The sequence below is a fragment of the Mycetomoellerius zeteki genome, unplaced genomic scaffold (assembly GCF_001594055.1).
Source record: "Mycetomoellerius zeteki isolate Tzet28-1 unplaced genomic scaffold, Tzet1.0 scaffold823, whole genome shotgun sequence".
NCBI classification, from domain to species: Eukaryota; Metazoa; Arthropoda; class Insecta; order Hymenoptera; family Formicidae; genus Mycetomoellerius; species Mycetomoellerius zeteki.
The window spans coordinates 29,688-46,276 of NW_017257855.1; the positions used below are offsets into that span (position 1 = coordinate 29,688).

At 37.8% G+C, this 16,589-nt stretch overlaps 1 protein-coding gene across 3 annotated transcripts; it reads left to right on the forward strand.

The window, feature by feature from the left end:
• The first annotated feature begins 6 nt into the window (after positions 1–6).
• Dlg5 (MAGUK family member discs large 5) lies at positions 7–9,936 on the forward strand. Of its 3 annotated transcripts, XM_018459461.1 has the most exons (13): positions 7–231; positions 1,001–1,018; positions 1,382–1,529; positions 1,751–2,102; positions 2,202–2,621; positions 3,088–4,149; positions 4,312–4,936; positions 5,096–6,382; positions 6,580–7,579; positions 7,681–7,931; positions 8,533–8,762; positions 8,940–9,159; positions 9,468–9,936. In XM_018459461.1, the coding sequence occupies exons 1-13, from the start codon at positions 189–191 to the stop codon at positions 9,572–9,574; spliced, it is 5,763 nt and encodes a 1,920-aa protein (XP_018314963.1). In that variant the 5' UTR covers positions 7–188; the 3' UTR covers positions 9,575–9,936. The 3 variants fall into 3 exon arrangements, with proteins under 3 accessions (XP_018314963.1, XP_018314962.1, XP_018314964.1); XM_018459460.1 differs by having other exon boundaries at positions 4,312–6,382; positions 6,649–7,579; XM_018459462.1 differs by having other exon boundaries at positions 4,312–5,515; positions 6,649–7,579.
• Positions 9,937–16,589: the final 6,653 nt, after the last annotated feature.

A 16,589-nucleotide genomic window follows, 5' to 3' on the forward strand; every position in this document is an offset into this window, starting at 1 on the left:
CCTGCCGCTTCGGACTTTGCTGCTGGCGTGTGAGGACAGGTGCCTGTGTTGATAGACGGCAGTCTGCACACACACACACATACACGTACACACGGTGCTCGCTCTGTGTGTGTATGTGTGTGTCTCTCTCTCTCTCTCCCCCCGTCTCTTTTCTTCTTGCGGTGCCCTGAGACTCACCACTGAACAGCATGGCTTCTGGTGCATCCTCCTTGGACAGTGCTGGGAGCAGCGGTGAGTGACAGTTTTTATTTTCAACTCCTTTTTGTGCGAAGAGAACGGCCGCTCGCTCGATAACGTCTCTCTCTTCACCGTATATGTACGGCTAACGTCAGCGCGTCATTGTATTTTTAATTGCGACGTCAGGACGATACGTCGTCGTCCTCGACACCGCCGCTGCCGCCGCCGCAGAAATATTTTTATCGGAGAATTAAACTCCACAGCGCGTTCGAGAAGTCTCCTTAGGAATGAAATGTAGGTCTCGAAAATATTAGTTTCAGAGAACTAGGTATTAAATTCAGTCGTGATTCTTATTTATTTTCGTGAGTTAAGATATAATATTTCACAAGATAATTGTTCCGGTAGAATAATTATTTTTGCATCAAAGAAAGTAGCGTTCTCGGTATAAATAAAACACGGAATATGTAGATTTTAAAGAGACACAACAGATATCTTGTCATACTGCTTGTAATAATGAAATATCGCTGATAATTTTATTAGCCGAGGAAAACAATGAATCAAACTATGCTTACATGCGTGACCTAGAGTTTCTTTCCTGGTGAAAGCTAGCGAGACCTCTGATTATGTTGTTCCCTCTACTGTAACAAGCATATCAGACTTTTAAATTTTATTGTGAAATTCAAAGCATTATTCAGGGTGCTATTCATACTTTTACTTATTTTATTCGTTCTTTCTCTTCATTTGTGTTTCTCTCTATTTTCCTTTATACATGATTAGTATTTACATCTTGAAGTAATACAGGTGTTTATAATTAATTTTCCAGATGGTGCACTTAACATGGGTAAGAGTTATTTTTAAACAAGTGTTATAAAAATACATGTGCATATATGTATAGACCGTTAATATACGTCACATTTTTAATAGAATCTCTATATGATACCTCTTGTCGCATTTTTAGTATTTGTGTATAATGCTTGAGAACAATTAAATCTGTTCGTATCCACTAATGTAGTATGCGCAACATATTTTTTTTCTTCGAAAATGTTTTCCATATTTAGTTTATACTTATCATAAATTACATAAAATCAAACACGTTTCATTTTCACACGCATACGTGCATTTTACATTTTATATTGAGTTACCTACATCAATTGTTTTCCTGATATGTTTGCTATTGGAATTGACACTTGTGACATAAAACCAGAGGGGGATAGTGGAAGCTATGGCAGTGTTGGAAGCCCAGTTGGTGGCCCCGAATGTCGTAGCGACTATGACGGTTTGCAGGCTCAATGTGATCAGGCGATGCATCAGCTTCAGCTACTTAGGCATAAGCACTCCGATACTATAAGACGGTTTGTTTTGATTTTGTTTTACCTTTGTCTTGCTATTCGCATCTATCTCTCTTTTTCTCTTGGTATCCCTTTCTCGTCACTTTTTTTATTTTAACATATTTTCAATCATATATGTACATCATTCACACATCTCACAGTTCTTTTTTATATGCTTGATGCTTAAAACTTGGCACTTTCAGGCTAATTATAAGGGCTTGTAAAAAGAAGTCTCTAATGCACAGGTGTGAGATTACTATGAAAGAATTGGAGTATTATCGGGGGCAACATATAGCAGTCATGAATCAACTGGAAGCCACATCGCAAGAAAGCTCTTCGTTACGAGCAAAATATGGTGATCTGGCAAACGACAAGCAACGGTTGGACCGGGAGGTCCAGTCACTGCAGAAAGAACTTTCGGAATTGCAGCGCATGCAGAACCAAGAGGTTCTCGTCGCCGATGCCACGGGCAACGATGCTATGAATCAGCACTATCTCTCCGCGTTACGAAAATACGAAGCCGTTAAGGACGAATACGATTCCCTCAGGAAACGATACGACGACCTTATAGCGTCTCATTCTTCCGCCGTTAATAAGGTAAGTAGTCGATAAACGTTATTCCTGTACGCAACATTGACGCGCATATTTTTCTGCGCAATGAAAACTTATGCAAAATTACTCGTGTGATCAATACAGCTAGAGTTATCGCAAGAGGAAGCAAAGAGACTAAAGAAGCAGTACGACAGCGTTCTAGAGGAACGTAACAGCGCACTCCGCGAACGCAACGGTTTGAAGCAGCAGTGCACCGCCGCGATTCGCCAGTGGGACATCGCATTAAGAGAAAGAAACGAGTATCGTGAGGCACTCGCAAAGGTACAGCAACAGCACGAGGAGGCGGTCAAGGAGATCAATCAGGCGATGATGTTGCGTATGAAGGCCAGCAAGGATATGAAGCGTCTCACAGAAGAACGAAATGCCGCCCTGCAGGAATACAGCTTGATCATGGGAGAACGAGACACGGTACACAAGGAAATTGAGAAGTTGGGTGACGATCTCACGCAAGCGTACACAAAAGTCACGCATTTGGAAACGCAGAATAAGCAGCTTGTTGACGAGGTAATGAAACGAGTAATCGAGTAAGAGAAATAATAAGTGTTATTTATTTTTACTCTCGATATAATGTACTTATTCTTGTTCCGATCCTGTCTTTGATCGTAATAACTAAATACAATGGCATTTTAATGGTATCGACAGTGACACTCATGAAACAAATTATTATACAAGGTTGGAAACTTTCAGTTTGCGCCTGACAGTTTACAATTATCAGTACGCTTTTGTTTTCAGTTGAGTCTGTCGCTGTCGATACTTATATAAGTTACGCTTAACGTAGTACTAAAAGGGAAGTGTCAAGATTAAAGATAATAGTTGTAACTATTGCATGCACCACATGTATTTATTTTTCAAAGGTAACGACCTTTTCTTGCTAAATTAGAAACCGCCAATATTATCTGCAATTTTATTGAAATAAATTATTTGTTATGCTGTTGATACAATTTGTTACATTGGTGCCGTTTATTTGCAGAAGAAAACATTGTCTTATCAAATTGAGACTCTAAAGAGAGAGATCTCTTCCGCTTTGCAAGACAGAGACGACGCCCTGAAGCTATGCAATGAATTACGGCAGAAATTCGGTGATTACTCCGAAGGTTCTAGCAGGGACTATAAGCATCGTTTAGAATTGAACTCGCTCAGTCATGAACGCGACAGTGTCAGTAAGGAGGCCGAAAAGGAGACTAACACGAGAGATTACGCGACGCGAGACAAGCAACGCATGGATAATTTGGAGCAGGCTAATTTGGAATTGGATAAACTCAGGAAATCCGTGGATACGCTTCAAGCGGAGCTGGAGGAGGCTCTTCAAGAGGCCGAGGTGTCTAAGAGAAGGAGAGATTGGGCCTTCAGCGAACGCGACAAGATAGTGTTGGAACGTGAGAGCATAAGAACTCTGTGTGATAGATTACGGAAGGAGCGCGATCGCGCGGTCTCCGAATTGGCCGGCGCCCTACGCGACTCCGACGATATTAAGAAGCAACGGAATGAAGCGTCGAAGGAATTGAAAGATCTGAAGGAGAAAATCGAGTTTGGTGACCATGCATTGCGAACTAGTCAGCTGGCGCAGATTGATGATAGTAACGACTGGGATATGATTCCAATTCATGTCGAACCCGGCAGAATCTGTTTGGATTCAGATCGCGGTGACTTGGGACTGATTCTCGTCGGCGGCCGCGACAGCCCGTATTATCCAAACGACACTGGCGTCTACGTCGCGCAGGTGACACAGGGTAGTGCTCTTGACGGTAAACTACGGGTGAACGATTGTATTGTGCGAGTGAATAACGTCGATTGCACGTCTGTGTCGACTCGCGTGATCTTAGAGACTCTGCGCTCGTCCACCGTGAATCCGGCAACATTAATCGTAAAGCGGCGTCGGATAACCAGACGATCATTGAGAACTACACAGTTATCCGTCGGCACAGTGCCACACGGTATTACTCTAGAACTTGGCATCTACATTTCGAAAATATCGCCTGGCAGCTTGGCTGCTAAAGATGGAAACCTTGCTGTAGGAGACAGGGTATTAAACGTAAGTTATATGAAACACTTTATCACATCATTTATAATTTGTATAGCTCAATAAATACTTGTAATATACATACACGACAAGTGTATGCCATAAATGGCTATTTTTTTAAGTTAAACATTTTATTTAACATTGTTTTTATTTACTTTTTATATTTATTTTTAGATTAATAGTAAACCCATGGACACTATAACTACAGCGCATGAAGCAATGGCTATTCTAAACGACGATACTGTAGACGTACTAACCATCACGACATTGAAAGGTATTCCAGTACCTTCCGCCGCCAGTTCGGAGACGGTGGCGATAGACGGCAGTTTTGTTGCAGAGAAACAAAAGATGGTAAATAGCTGTTCGCAAACTGAACAGGAGAGAATGATGTTGAAAGCCTCATCAGATGACTACGAGAGACGATATCTGTCAACGAATTTTGCTGACCGCAACGTCTACAAGGCTGCGAAATCTGTGAGCGGCGAGAAATCGAGCGGAATCAGCAATGCTTGGGACAACTTCAGGGAGAAGATTGATATAGTGCGTGGTCGCAAACACAGCAAGGAGCGCGACGAGAGCAAGAAGAAGGGCCATCGCAACTCTAGTCCGAATACGTTTGAGCAGGAGCAGGACGCGATAGCGGAACTGGACTCGGTGATCGACAGCTATCACAAGAAGGCGAGCAATAGCAACAACGGCGTGTTAAAGCGCAGCAAACGTCGTGGCACTGAGAAGATTGAGAAGAACGGCGGCACGTGGCCGAAGGCGCGTGGCGGACCCCTCATACAAAATGGGACCGGTACTATATTGCACCCGCGCAAATCGAAAGAACGTTTCCCTCTCAGTGTACTCCTGCATCCACCAAAATACGATAATTATAATTATAATCGTATCTCCAACCCCATCCCCCTGACCAACTTTTCCAATGTCAATAATCGTCATACCGTTTACAAAGCAGTGGAGACCCCGCTACCGAGCTTCAAGACCGGACAGCTCTTTAACCAGAAGCCGTCGTTCACGCCGGGGGTGCAGTTCAAGGATATCCCGATCGACGGTGGCAGCAAGAAGCCGCCGTCGACGGAGTTTGAGAGCAGCACGTCGGAGACCGGACGACTCGGCTCCGCGCTGGCGCCATCCGAGACTAGCATCGATTTCTCGGTCAAGTCCGGCGGTGCCGGCCGCGACGTCGACTCGTACTTTGCGAACAAACGGCCGCAAAAGTACACGACCGGCAGCAGTAGCGACACGCAAGTGACCACGGATACGCTACAGCACAATCGCGTTCATTCACAGCTCTACTCGTCGGGCATCGGTGGTTCGTCCACGTCTGCCACGTCGACTACCAGCGGACCGACGTCGCGACAGCAAATGGCACCTGGTAACTTTCCGTTTCCCTCGCATCATCCGTACGCCGCGTCGTCGCACCTGCATCATCTGCATCCGCATCCCACGCAGCACCAGAATTCCTTGCCCTCACGTTATCCCTCGCCACCGTCGCTGCCGTCCGCGCAATCAGGCGAGTCCATAGGCCTGCCTGACGCACGTACCTACTGTTTCGAGCCCCCGTATAGCCCCGGACCTTCGCAGACGACCCCGACCACTTTCGGCCATCTGCACACGCCCTCCGTAGATCTGCACTATCACAAGACACGTGCACTTCCACTCGGTATACCTTGCGACACGTCTATCTACGGGCATGGATATGAAGGTGGCACATTGCCAGGCCGGAAAGAAGACCAGCGCATCCGTATACCGTCCAATACCAGTGTCACATCCAAGAGTAGTGTTGGCAAATTGTCTACTGGCAGCATAGAAAGAACTTCTGAGCGTGGTAGTCCGATGCCGACGTTTCACATAGAAGTGTTAAGCCCAGGCACCGGCAGCACTAGCGGGATTGGAAGCAGCGGTGGCACTGTGAGAGGAAGCAGTAGCAGCAACAAGCGCGCCAGCATGCCAGATTATTGTTACTCGCAGCCACGGCCAGCACCCGGAGAACTGCGCAGAGTCCATATAGACAAGTCCGTGGAGCCGCTGGGAATTCAAATCTCGTGCCTGGAGAGTGGTGGTGTGTTTGTCTCCACCGTATATGAGCACAGCCTAGCATCGCAAGTCGGCCTACAGATTGGTGACCAATTGTTGGAGGTTTGCGGTATAAATATGCGAAGTGCGACTTACCAACTGGCTGCTAATGTTCTACGTCAGTGTGGTAACTCGATTACAATGCTGGTGCAATACAGCCCGGATAGTAAGTAAAATCTTTTTGCACAAAAATAATGCAGTTTTTGAAAACGCACTTTCGTAACGCAATCTGTAGCATGTTCTTTATTTAAAGCATAGCATGACTTAACTCCCTTTCTCCATCTTCTTTCTCCGTTTTTTTCCTTCTCCATCAATATCTTTCGATAACTTAAGTCTGAACAATTTTTCATTGTAATTTTTCAGGATATTTTGTTTCTTATAGCATTGACGTTATTGAGGTAAGTTTTAAAAACTTACATTTTTCTTTGCAAGAATACACCGAGTTAGAAGGTTCGGCATCCTCGAGTTCGTCGGAAGCCGGTGACGGAGCTGCGACCGGAAGTCGTAGCGGCTCGCCAACACCGTGCAATAGTCCGGCAGCACCTCGGAAGAGTACAGTGGAAACGTTGGAGCCCGTTGAACCCGAACGCGACGCAACCATCACTATCACCACCACTGCTCCTACCGTTACCACTACTGCCGCACCTACAATGAGCACACTGCGCGTTGAGCACATGCGGCCATCCGCCTCGCTGGAGGTAAGAAGCACACAAGAGCGAGAACGCGAGATGAGGCCCTCTGCGTCGTTGGACATCAACATTCGCAAACCGGAACTTCGCAGCGCTGCCACGCTGGATCGATTGAGTCGCGCACAGATGCAGCGGCAAAATGCGATGAGAAGTCCCACACAGGAGGAACAGAATCGAAAGCCACCACCGGGTGGTGAGCCTCGGTATCTACTGATTGAGACCAGGAAATGCTCGAACCTCGGTATATCGCTAGTGGGTGGGAACGGTGTCGGTATCTTTGTGCATTCTGTTCAGCCAGGCTGTCTCGCTGAAGAGGCCGGTTTGTTTGCCGGAGATAGGATTCTGGAGTACAACGGCGTAGATCTGAGGCAGGCGACCGCCGAGCAAGCCGCGCTTGAACTGGCTCGACCAGCGGACAAGGTGACGCTGGTCGCTCAATACATGCTAGAGCGATATAACGAAGTGAAAGACAAGCCAGGCGATAGTTTCTACGTGAAAGCGCTGTTTGATAGAACCGGCGAAGTGGGTGATAGTCTACAGCTACGATTTAGTAAGGACGATATTCTTTATGTGGATAATACTATGTTCAATGGCACACCAGGCCATTGGCGCGCCTGGATAGTTGATCAGACTGGTCGTAGGCAGACTTGTGGGATAATTCCAAGCAAATTTAAGTGAGTTATGTTTGTGGTGAATGATAGAATATTTAAAGTAGAGAAAATACAATTGATACAATATTTTAATCAACGGTATTTAAACTGTGATTTATCTTCAGGGTTGAAGAAGAATTGCTCCTACGTCGGTCTTTGGGCGACTTGGAACAAGATACTGGCAAACGCAGCAATACTAGTGCGAGAAGAAGTTTCTTCCGTCGAAAGAAACAGCAACAACGGTCATCCAGTAGTAGAGATAGTTGCAAGGAAATATCGCATCTTACGGGAGTCAATTTGGGATGGTACAGCGACAGTGGGACGTTAAACGAAGATACTCTTCCAGCGAGTTATCAGCGTGTCGAGAGGCTCGATTGTACGTATTGTCAACTTTTTAATCCTTTGCGTTCTCTAATAAATTTAACATTTTATTCTGCTAACTTCAAATAAAAATTTAAAAAAGAAATGAATTATATAAAGATTTTAGATGCTAAGAGAATATATTGAGAATAATTAATAATTAATTAATAATTAATTATTGAGAATATATTAATAATTATGAATATATTTAAAAAATAATTTATTACATTTTGTTTTTTTTAATAATGTATGATACTGTTTAAAGCATTTACCCAGATAAAATTCAGGTTTTTTTTTTACGGAAAAGTTTTCTTTTTACATCAAATTTAGACGCTCAAAAATTCAAATTTGTTTAATATTTAACAACATAACGTAATAACAAGATTACGCAAAGCGAAATATTGACATGAGTATTAAATTATACAATATAAAAGAACAAATATAAAAAGTATTTTTTAACTTAAAAAATACGGGAGGTGTAATACACAACTTTGTATCAAGTCTAGCTTAAGTCTCAAGGGTTAATGTTAATTAAAATGGTAGCTTCTCAATATTATTACAATGTGCCTTTATATTTTGAATGTAAAGTATAACGATTCGTTTATCTCTGATAACAGATCCTACTCTAAGACCCGTGCTGATCATCGGCCCGCTCAGTGAATGCGTGGTAACGAAACTTTTGCAAGAATACACGGGACAGTTCACCAGATGTCTGGCGGAGGCGATGCATTGTTCGCAATCGACTTTGGAGCAAGGATTACGCGATTCTCTCTATATAGATTATAGGAAAAAGGGCAGCTATTTCGAATGCACAACAGTGCAAGCCGTTAAAGATATATGCGAGAAGGTAATAAATAAATATATTATTACTGAATAACGATCAATAGTATAACAAAAATAGTATAATAAGAATAATGTATGGTAATACTCATGGATAATATATTAGATGATAATAACAAGAAATAACTGATCTTGTTTAATGAAATATATATGCTGATATTTATTTGTGTCATATCCATTGTAGAATACGCACTGTATCTTGGATGTATCAATGGCTTCCATTGAGAGACTTCATAGACATCAAATTTATCCTATCGTCTTATTAATCAAATTCAAGGATAGGACGCAAATTAAAGAGGTAAAAGATTCCAGATATCCAAGCGACAAAATCAGTACAAAGGCTGCAAAAGAGATGTTTGAACAGGCGCTCAAGATAGAAGCAGAGTACAAGCATTACATTTCTGGTAAGCAAATCGTGTTTCTAGTTTTATTTCTATATATAAAAAATATACACAATTTTTTTATACGTGCTTGCTGTTATTTTAATAACATCGTATAGCAAATTAGTTTGATATTTTATAATCGAGTTTCATAATTTTTTTTTCTTATTTTAATTTGGAATATATTATCAACTTACAACAAAAAAATAAGAAAAATTAAATTACGCTATAAATTAATGTGATTCAGTTAAATTATATCTATTCTAACAAGAGAGAGATAATGTAATGTACGCACAGTACCATGTTTACTTATGCTTTAACAATTATTTCAGCCGTGATTCCGGCGGGCGTGAGTGTGGCATATATATGCACACAAGTGAAAGCCTCAGTAGAAGAGGAACAGAGCAAAGCACTGTGGATTCCTAGAGGAGGTCCCTGACATAAAAGGGGGGGTCCCCACAAGCCGCAGTGGAAGTCAATCTAAATTCCACCAGGGGGCCCTTACGTCGTGCATATTTGCAAAAATTTGTGCAAAATCAGTTCTTTTATTTATGGTCTCTTGATTTCGGAAGAAGGATATTACGCGCTTCACAGATTTTTTTGCTTAACAAAGTATCGCTCAATTTGGTTGTGATAGAACGAATTCTTGCGAACTATTTTGTTTTAGCGCATTTAACTCGTTGAATTATCCATATAAAACAGGTACGTACAAATATTTCAATTTTCGTCACGTTTCTTTCAGTTATCATCCGAAAACTATTATTTTGCTGACTTTCAGTTATACAAAGTTCTTTTCACATTTATCCGCATCAGTATGTCAATATATAGCTCATCTGTGATCACTATAAATCTATTGACTAATCTATAAAAATTGAAATCTATAGAAACTACAAACTAAATTTATTTTTGAAGGATTACCTCGTGTTCTTCTTGGAATTGACTTTTTTGACGAATATTGCAAGTAAAAAATATTAATGGAAATATAAAATTGGTGCCTGCTCTTTCAAGTATCTACTTGCTCATTATTGATTGGCTAAAAATAGTAAACAATTCGTGTTCAATAGTCAGATTGCTTTGATCTCCGATCGCATATAATCAAGCGATGCAACGGGAAATGCAGCTAAAGTTGATAAGACCAATAATTCATACGAGACCATAAATGGATTGTTATAAAAAAAATACTCGTCGTATTATGGCCCGTTACAAAATTGGTGGATTAATATTGACGAATTGATGTTGATTAGAAAAATAAGTTATAGTCGTTTTGGCGGCTATCACGTTGCTAATTAACCCCTCAGACCAAACTGATGTACAGATTAAAATTGATAAAAAGTTGATTATTCTAAGTAGTAAAATTGTGTATAAAAATATTTATATTGCATTATATATATATATATATTTACATAACGTTATATTAAATATATGACGTAATATTATATATATATAAATGAAAGAAAAAGAAGCTACTTGTATATAATTTATTTGTGCAAATTTACATATTTACTAATTTAGTTTGTGTACGATTCAAACTTTATATATTATTTTATATTATCTTTTTAATTGTGTAATTATTTAGAGAAATAATTTATCCCCCATATGATATGTATTAAAGTTTGAGGGGTTAAGAAATTATTAAGTTAGAGAATTGACAAGATGAAAATGTTAGTAGAAAGGATGGAATTGACGTAAACGATGCTTCGTTTTTACCGAATTGTAAATACTAGTGTCGAAGTATAGTATCTACCAGTCAAACATAGTCGACGAGATCGAACATATAACATTCGCGATTTAAACGTAACAGTACGCACGATCGACCTTCTTATCGTCTAAGATCGGAGTTTCTGCGGATTTATACCATTTCTATTTTTAAGCGAGCTATTCTTACACGAGCTTATATATAGGCGTTTCATACGATGCGGTTACACGAGTTCGAGCTACACACACATATACTTTTAAAAGTACGTCGTAGATCGCGAGAGATACACGAGTATCCGAAAGTGGATACATGTATCTTTGTACGTTCTAATAATATTATTTGTAAATACGACTTTTCTACAATACCGAGAGATATATTTGATTTAAGAGATGTAATTAATTTTACGATCGTTTAGTACGTATGAGTTAACTGTATCTGTACCTGAACCTTGATTTCTTCGTAATTTGGTAGACGTGTTTTAACCCTCAACTAGCGCACTATATTTGATTCGAGATTTTGGAGCACATGGGTGTTTTAAATTGCGTATATCTTTACATGTAATGCACAAAATTTAAACAATTTTTTTTCAATTGATACGCCAAAGGATCATAAAGAAGAATGAATAGGTGTGAAAATTGAAAAATTGAAAATATTCGAAATATTTAGGAAAAAAGAAAAGAAAATGTTTTAATTTGCGAGAAAAACAAGGTTTTTTTGAAACATAGTTTCGAGGGGAAAACTGTTAGGGAGATTTTTCTAGCGGGATTTCAAACGTACTTTGAAAAAAAACCATTATTTCGATTATTTTTCAAAAACATATTTTCGTTATATGGAATTCAACAATCTAATAAATAAAAAACGACCGTGAAAAATTCCCATTTGACCCTCGGAATCAACTATAGTAGAGAATTAATAATGGGGATATAAAACTTTTTACCCCTTACTCTAATCCATTCCACTCTTACGGCTTGTAAATGCTTAACGCTGTTCTATGTATATACATACACAACTCGGGTGTATGTAACCGAGTGCTCCAGCTGAGGGTTAAGAATAACAATTTGAATGTGTCTTTTTACGCAATAAATAAGGATACACGGGAAAAAATTATGTATTTACAGCAGTAACTGAGCAATCTAATTGAAAATAATCTTGTCAATTTAATAATATGTATGAAGCAAATGTGTTATACTCTTGTTTTAATAAAATGTTATTTGTTTCAGTAATACTAGTATTGTTCGTTTTGTCTCTCGGGAGCTGCTCGGAGTCGCTCCGAACGAACTCAGCGTACTTGAAATATAGGATTCACACTACGTACGACATCCGTCATATCACATCCGATATTGTTACGATTAATATCGGATGTGGTATAACGGACGTTATGTGAATCCTACATTTCAAGTACGTTGGGTTCGTTTGGAGCGATCCCGAACAGCTCCCGAGAGACAAAACGAACAATGCTAAAGTTATTAAACCAACAAGATTATTTTCAATTAGATTACTATTAGCTAATGTTGCTAATGCAATATCATTTTTTCTCGTGTACATACATTCATAAATATTTGGTATCTATACAGTACGACGAGAGAGAGGAAACATTTTCTTCTTCGCTCGAAATATCTTCGATACAAGAAATCAGCTCTTCATTACGAATCATCTTACGATGCAATTAAATGCAGTTCGGTACTTGTGATAATACGAATAATAATCATCTATGCGAACAAGTCGACGATTTAGAAGTATCTGTCGCGTATCACATAGAAAAGAGTGAGAACAAAGGAATACAGAGAAATGCCAAACGAACTTGTTGGTTTCACGCGAAATTTTGTTTTCAGCGAGACAATATATCTAGACGTAAGTTAGAAGTGAGACCAAAAACTAAAGGATTACTAACGCTAATTCCTAAGGATTGTGATTAAACTTATTCGTACTCCGATAATAGGCACGTTTAACACATAGAGAGAACACAGATAGATATACTTTTTGATATATTCAGGGAGAGTTTGCTCTGCGCGATTGAATATTTTCTCAAATATTTCGTACACTACAGAATACGCGCATGTATTTAATTGTATACATAGGGACCAAAAACATTGATTAATGTTTTCGAAACGATAAAAATATGAAAAAACGAATTATAGTTTATACAGAAGCTTTTAAGGAAAACGGACAACATAAAAAACGAACGATTTCTAGTTATCTGAGAAGAACACTTTTACGGGTACGAGAAAAATATGTAATATATATACATGTATATTGCGAGTGAAACTTGTTATTTTTAATCGGAGGCTTCAATCCTCGGATATTGCTCTCCTTCCAAACTGTTTCGAACGATGTTTGTCGTATGGCGAAAACAAAATTTCAGTAAATAAACTTCATAGTTCAGAAAACCGAGAATAAAGACGGAAAACGAGGAGAGAAAGAAAAAAAGGGAAATTAAAGCTGTTATGGTTATTCTCTCAATCACAGCACTGTGATACATATAGTATATTACTTTAATGACATATCAACTTATAACAATCCTTTTACACACACATACACATATATATATATATATATATGCAATACATACACAATATGAAATACATATTTTGGGCAATACTTATAGATATGTACGTTACAGACAAGTGTATAATAATGCACTTTCAATATTTTTCATCGTAAGCACATGGTTTTGATGCAACAATTAAATTAATATACGCGAATATGTATGTAAAGATGTAAAAGGATCGATATATTGTATCAACAATTTTGGGGACAAGTCAAATCCGACCGCGAACATGCCATTAAGGATGCGTTCCACTTAATGTTCGCAACGCTCGCGTCCATCATTTTATCTTTATTTAATAACAAGGATAAAATGATACTCGCGAATGTTGCGAAGGTTAAATGGAACGCACCCTAAGGAGACTGGAAGATCAAATTGCTTGAATTTCATGCTTATGTTTGTACATATAATAAAAATTTAATTCACTTAATTTTTTTAAGCCAAATAAATGTACATCAAAGTAAAATTTTAAATGATATTTGTGTATTATATATAGCCGATAAAAAAATATTTTTTTATTACAAAATTATTGATTTAAATGTATGAAACATAGGCAGAGTATAGTCCGTTTCTTAAATATATTTGTCATTTTGCAGTGATAACTTCCTTTCGTCCGATCGATGCAAATTTTACAAAATGTGCAGAACTGTTGCATGAGCTACAGAATAAAAAAGAACAAAAATGAACAATACAGTACACATTATTAACAAAAAATTGATCTTTTCATGTTTTTCTAAAAAAATTAATATCATAGAATAGAAAGTTTATAGGATTGTCTCTGATTCATGTGAGAAATAGATGTATGAACAATGTTAACTTTAAAATTTCAAGTCAATATTGACTTAGTTTTTGAGATGTTGTGAAAAGTTGAAAAATCAGGATTCTAGACAAATTCATTTAATTTTAATACAATTTTCATGTTGATTATTTATATTTACAGTATTTAGAAACTAGACTGTAAAAAGACTTCAGTTTTTTGTTTTGTTTGTTTCTTTTTGACATGGCTTTTTTCGAACATTTTTGTGCATTATCTGTGTCTTAAACACGATTGCCACCTTTCGATACATGTACCATTGGAGATCTACGATTCTCCTGTTAAAGATCCCATTATCCTGCCAAAGATCGATTGCTACAATTAAAATTGTTACTGTTTTATACAGTTTTCTTTTTATACAGTCTTATATTTAAAAAATCATCAGATTTAACCTATCAAAGGGCGTTTTTCAGCAAAGGCACAGTTGATGCTTTTCATTAAGCGATATAGTAGTGTAGCTTAATATTTCGTGTGTCGTACGACAAGGCTTTCTAAGCTTGTTGATTGGCTACAGGACATAGATTTTCGGATATCAAATTTTTACAATTTTAATATAAAATTTTAGAATTGGACAAAAAATTATAAAATGTTAGTACTTTTGAAAAATACAATTATTACCTTCCAGTCCCCTTAAATTGCAATAATCAAGTTAAACAAGTCTCTTGGTTACATCTCGCTTGATAAAATCTCGAGTCTTTCAGAATAATCATATAATTTGTTACAGTAAGAATTTCAAGAATCGCATTCCAAATTACTTTATAAAAATTTATCTTGTTTTCTAACGAGAGACGATTAGGCGAATTATATCAGCATGCGGATTACGACTGGTCCCCATTCTCTGCTGTTTTCTATGACAGACAACTTGCATGTGCCACTTGTCTCAATGCACTAATCGTCTGATAACTAATCAGTTTTATCACCGTTCTTAGAGCATCAACTATCTCCTCGCCGTATTTATATCGTCCTGTCGGTTTATATTAACTTTATATCTACATATGACCGTAAACCGAGCAAAATGATATACGTAACTTTCTTTTTTCTTTGTTTTATGATGAATAGACACACCGCACAAAAAGTATTCTTATATTATTTAAAATATCTCGGATCGTAATCAATTTTTAATATTAATATCGCTGACTTTTATGCTTGAAGTAATTTGAAACTGTAGAATTTTTATACCTATAGTTGCTATTGTAATTAATACTCTTTCTAAACGTTCATTCGCTTTTAGTTTAATAAGTGCTCTTATTAAATTGTGATAATTAAAAATTCTGATAGACGTAAAAAATATTTTAAAAGTATTTAATCTTTTTAATGATATTTCTTGATTATTGTAATCAATAATTATTAATATCGCTAATTTTTATATCTTGAAATTAAAATTATAAGATTTTTACATCAATGATATATTATCGTAATTAATTTTTTCTTAACGTGCATTTGCTCAATAAATTCTCTTATTAAATTGTGATAATTATTGAAATTCTAACAGGCATAAAACATATTTTAACAAAAGGAAGGAAGTTTAATAGTATTATTTCTTAATCAGTATTTTGTATTAGAAGAAGAATATCTAGGGAAATATATGTCATTATCTTGATACGAAAGCGGTGTATTATTTTGTCGGTTAACGGGTTCTCTTAGACTAAGCAAAAAATACTTGTCTGTAGTTTGAAGTGTGATATTAATCAATGCATAATCCGAAGGTTGACATGTATTAAGCATGCTCGTAATTCCCGTATGAAGCTATTGTCCGTTTATACGAGGAGTTTCACGATTACACTAACTCGATTATTCATCGGATATGCAGGGTGCGTTCATTTCTCACGTCGACATAGCTGTCTTTGAACGTAGAAACAAATCATGAACCGATAACACGAGATAATCGTGTAGTTAAGAAACAGAAACATTGTAATTATATAGATATATCATTACTTTTGCAGGCGAAAGTAATAAGAGATGAAACAGAAATGTCTTTCTGATTGTGTATATGAAGAATAAGAAACGCGGGCGCAAGATTGTTAAAGAAAAAAATTTGCAAAAGACTCGGGAATCAAAGAGATTCGTGGAAGAATGTCTAATGTCATCGAAAAATATTCGAATTTTTATAACAAATTTTTCTTTGACAATTTCGAAACATTCGTTCGCGTTGTTTTCTTATATACAGAAGAAAGTCAGGTCTAACTTTTCTTCGCATGCATATGTTAATCTCTTAATATTATCGCGAGTTATGAAAGGAATGAAGTACAGTCGATTAACTCCGGAGTGTACTTTTTTTGCAGAAATATTCCGCTCCAATTAATCCGGTATAAGATGGGAGAGGCGGTTCTCGTGCTACGTAAAGCATCATCGTATTATAGATTCGCGTTATTGGTGACTAATAATGTTGTTCGGTAATT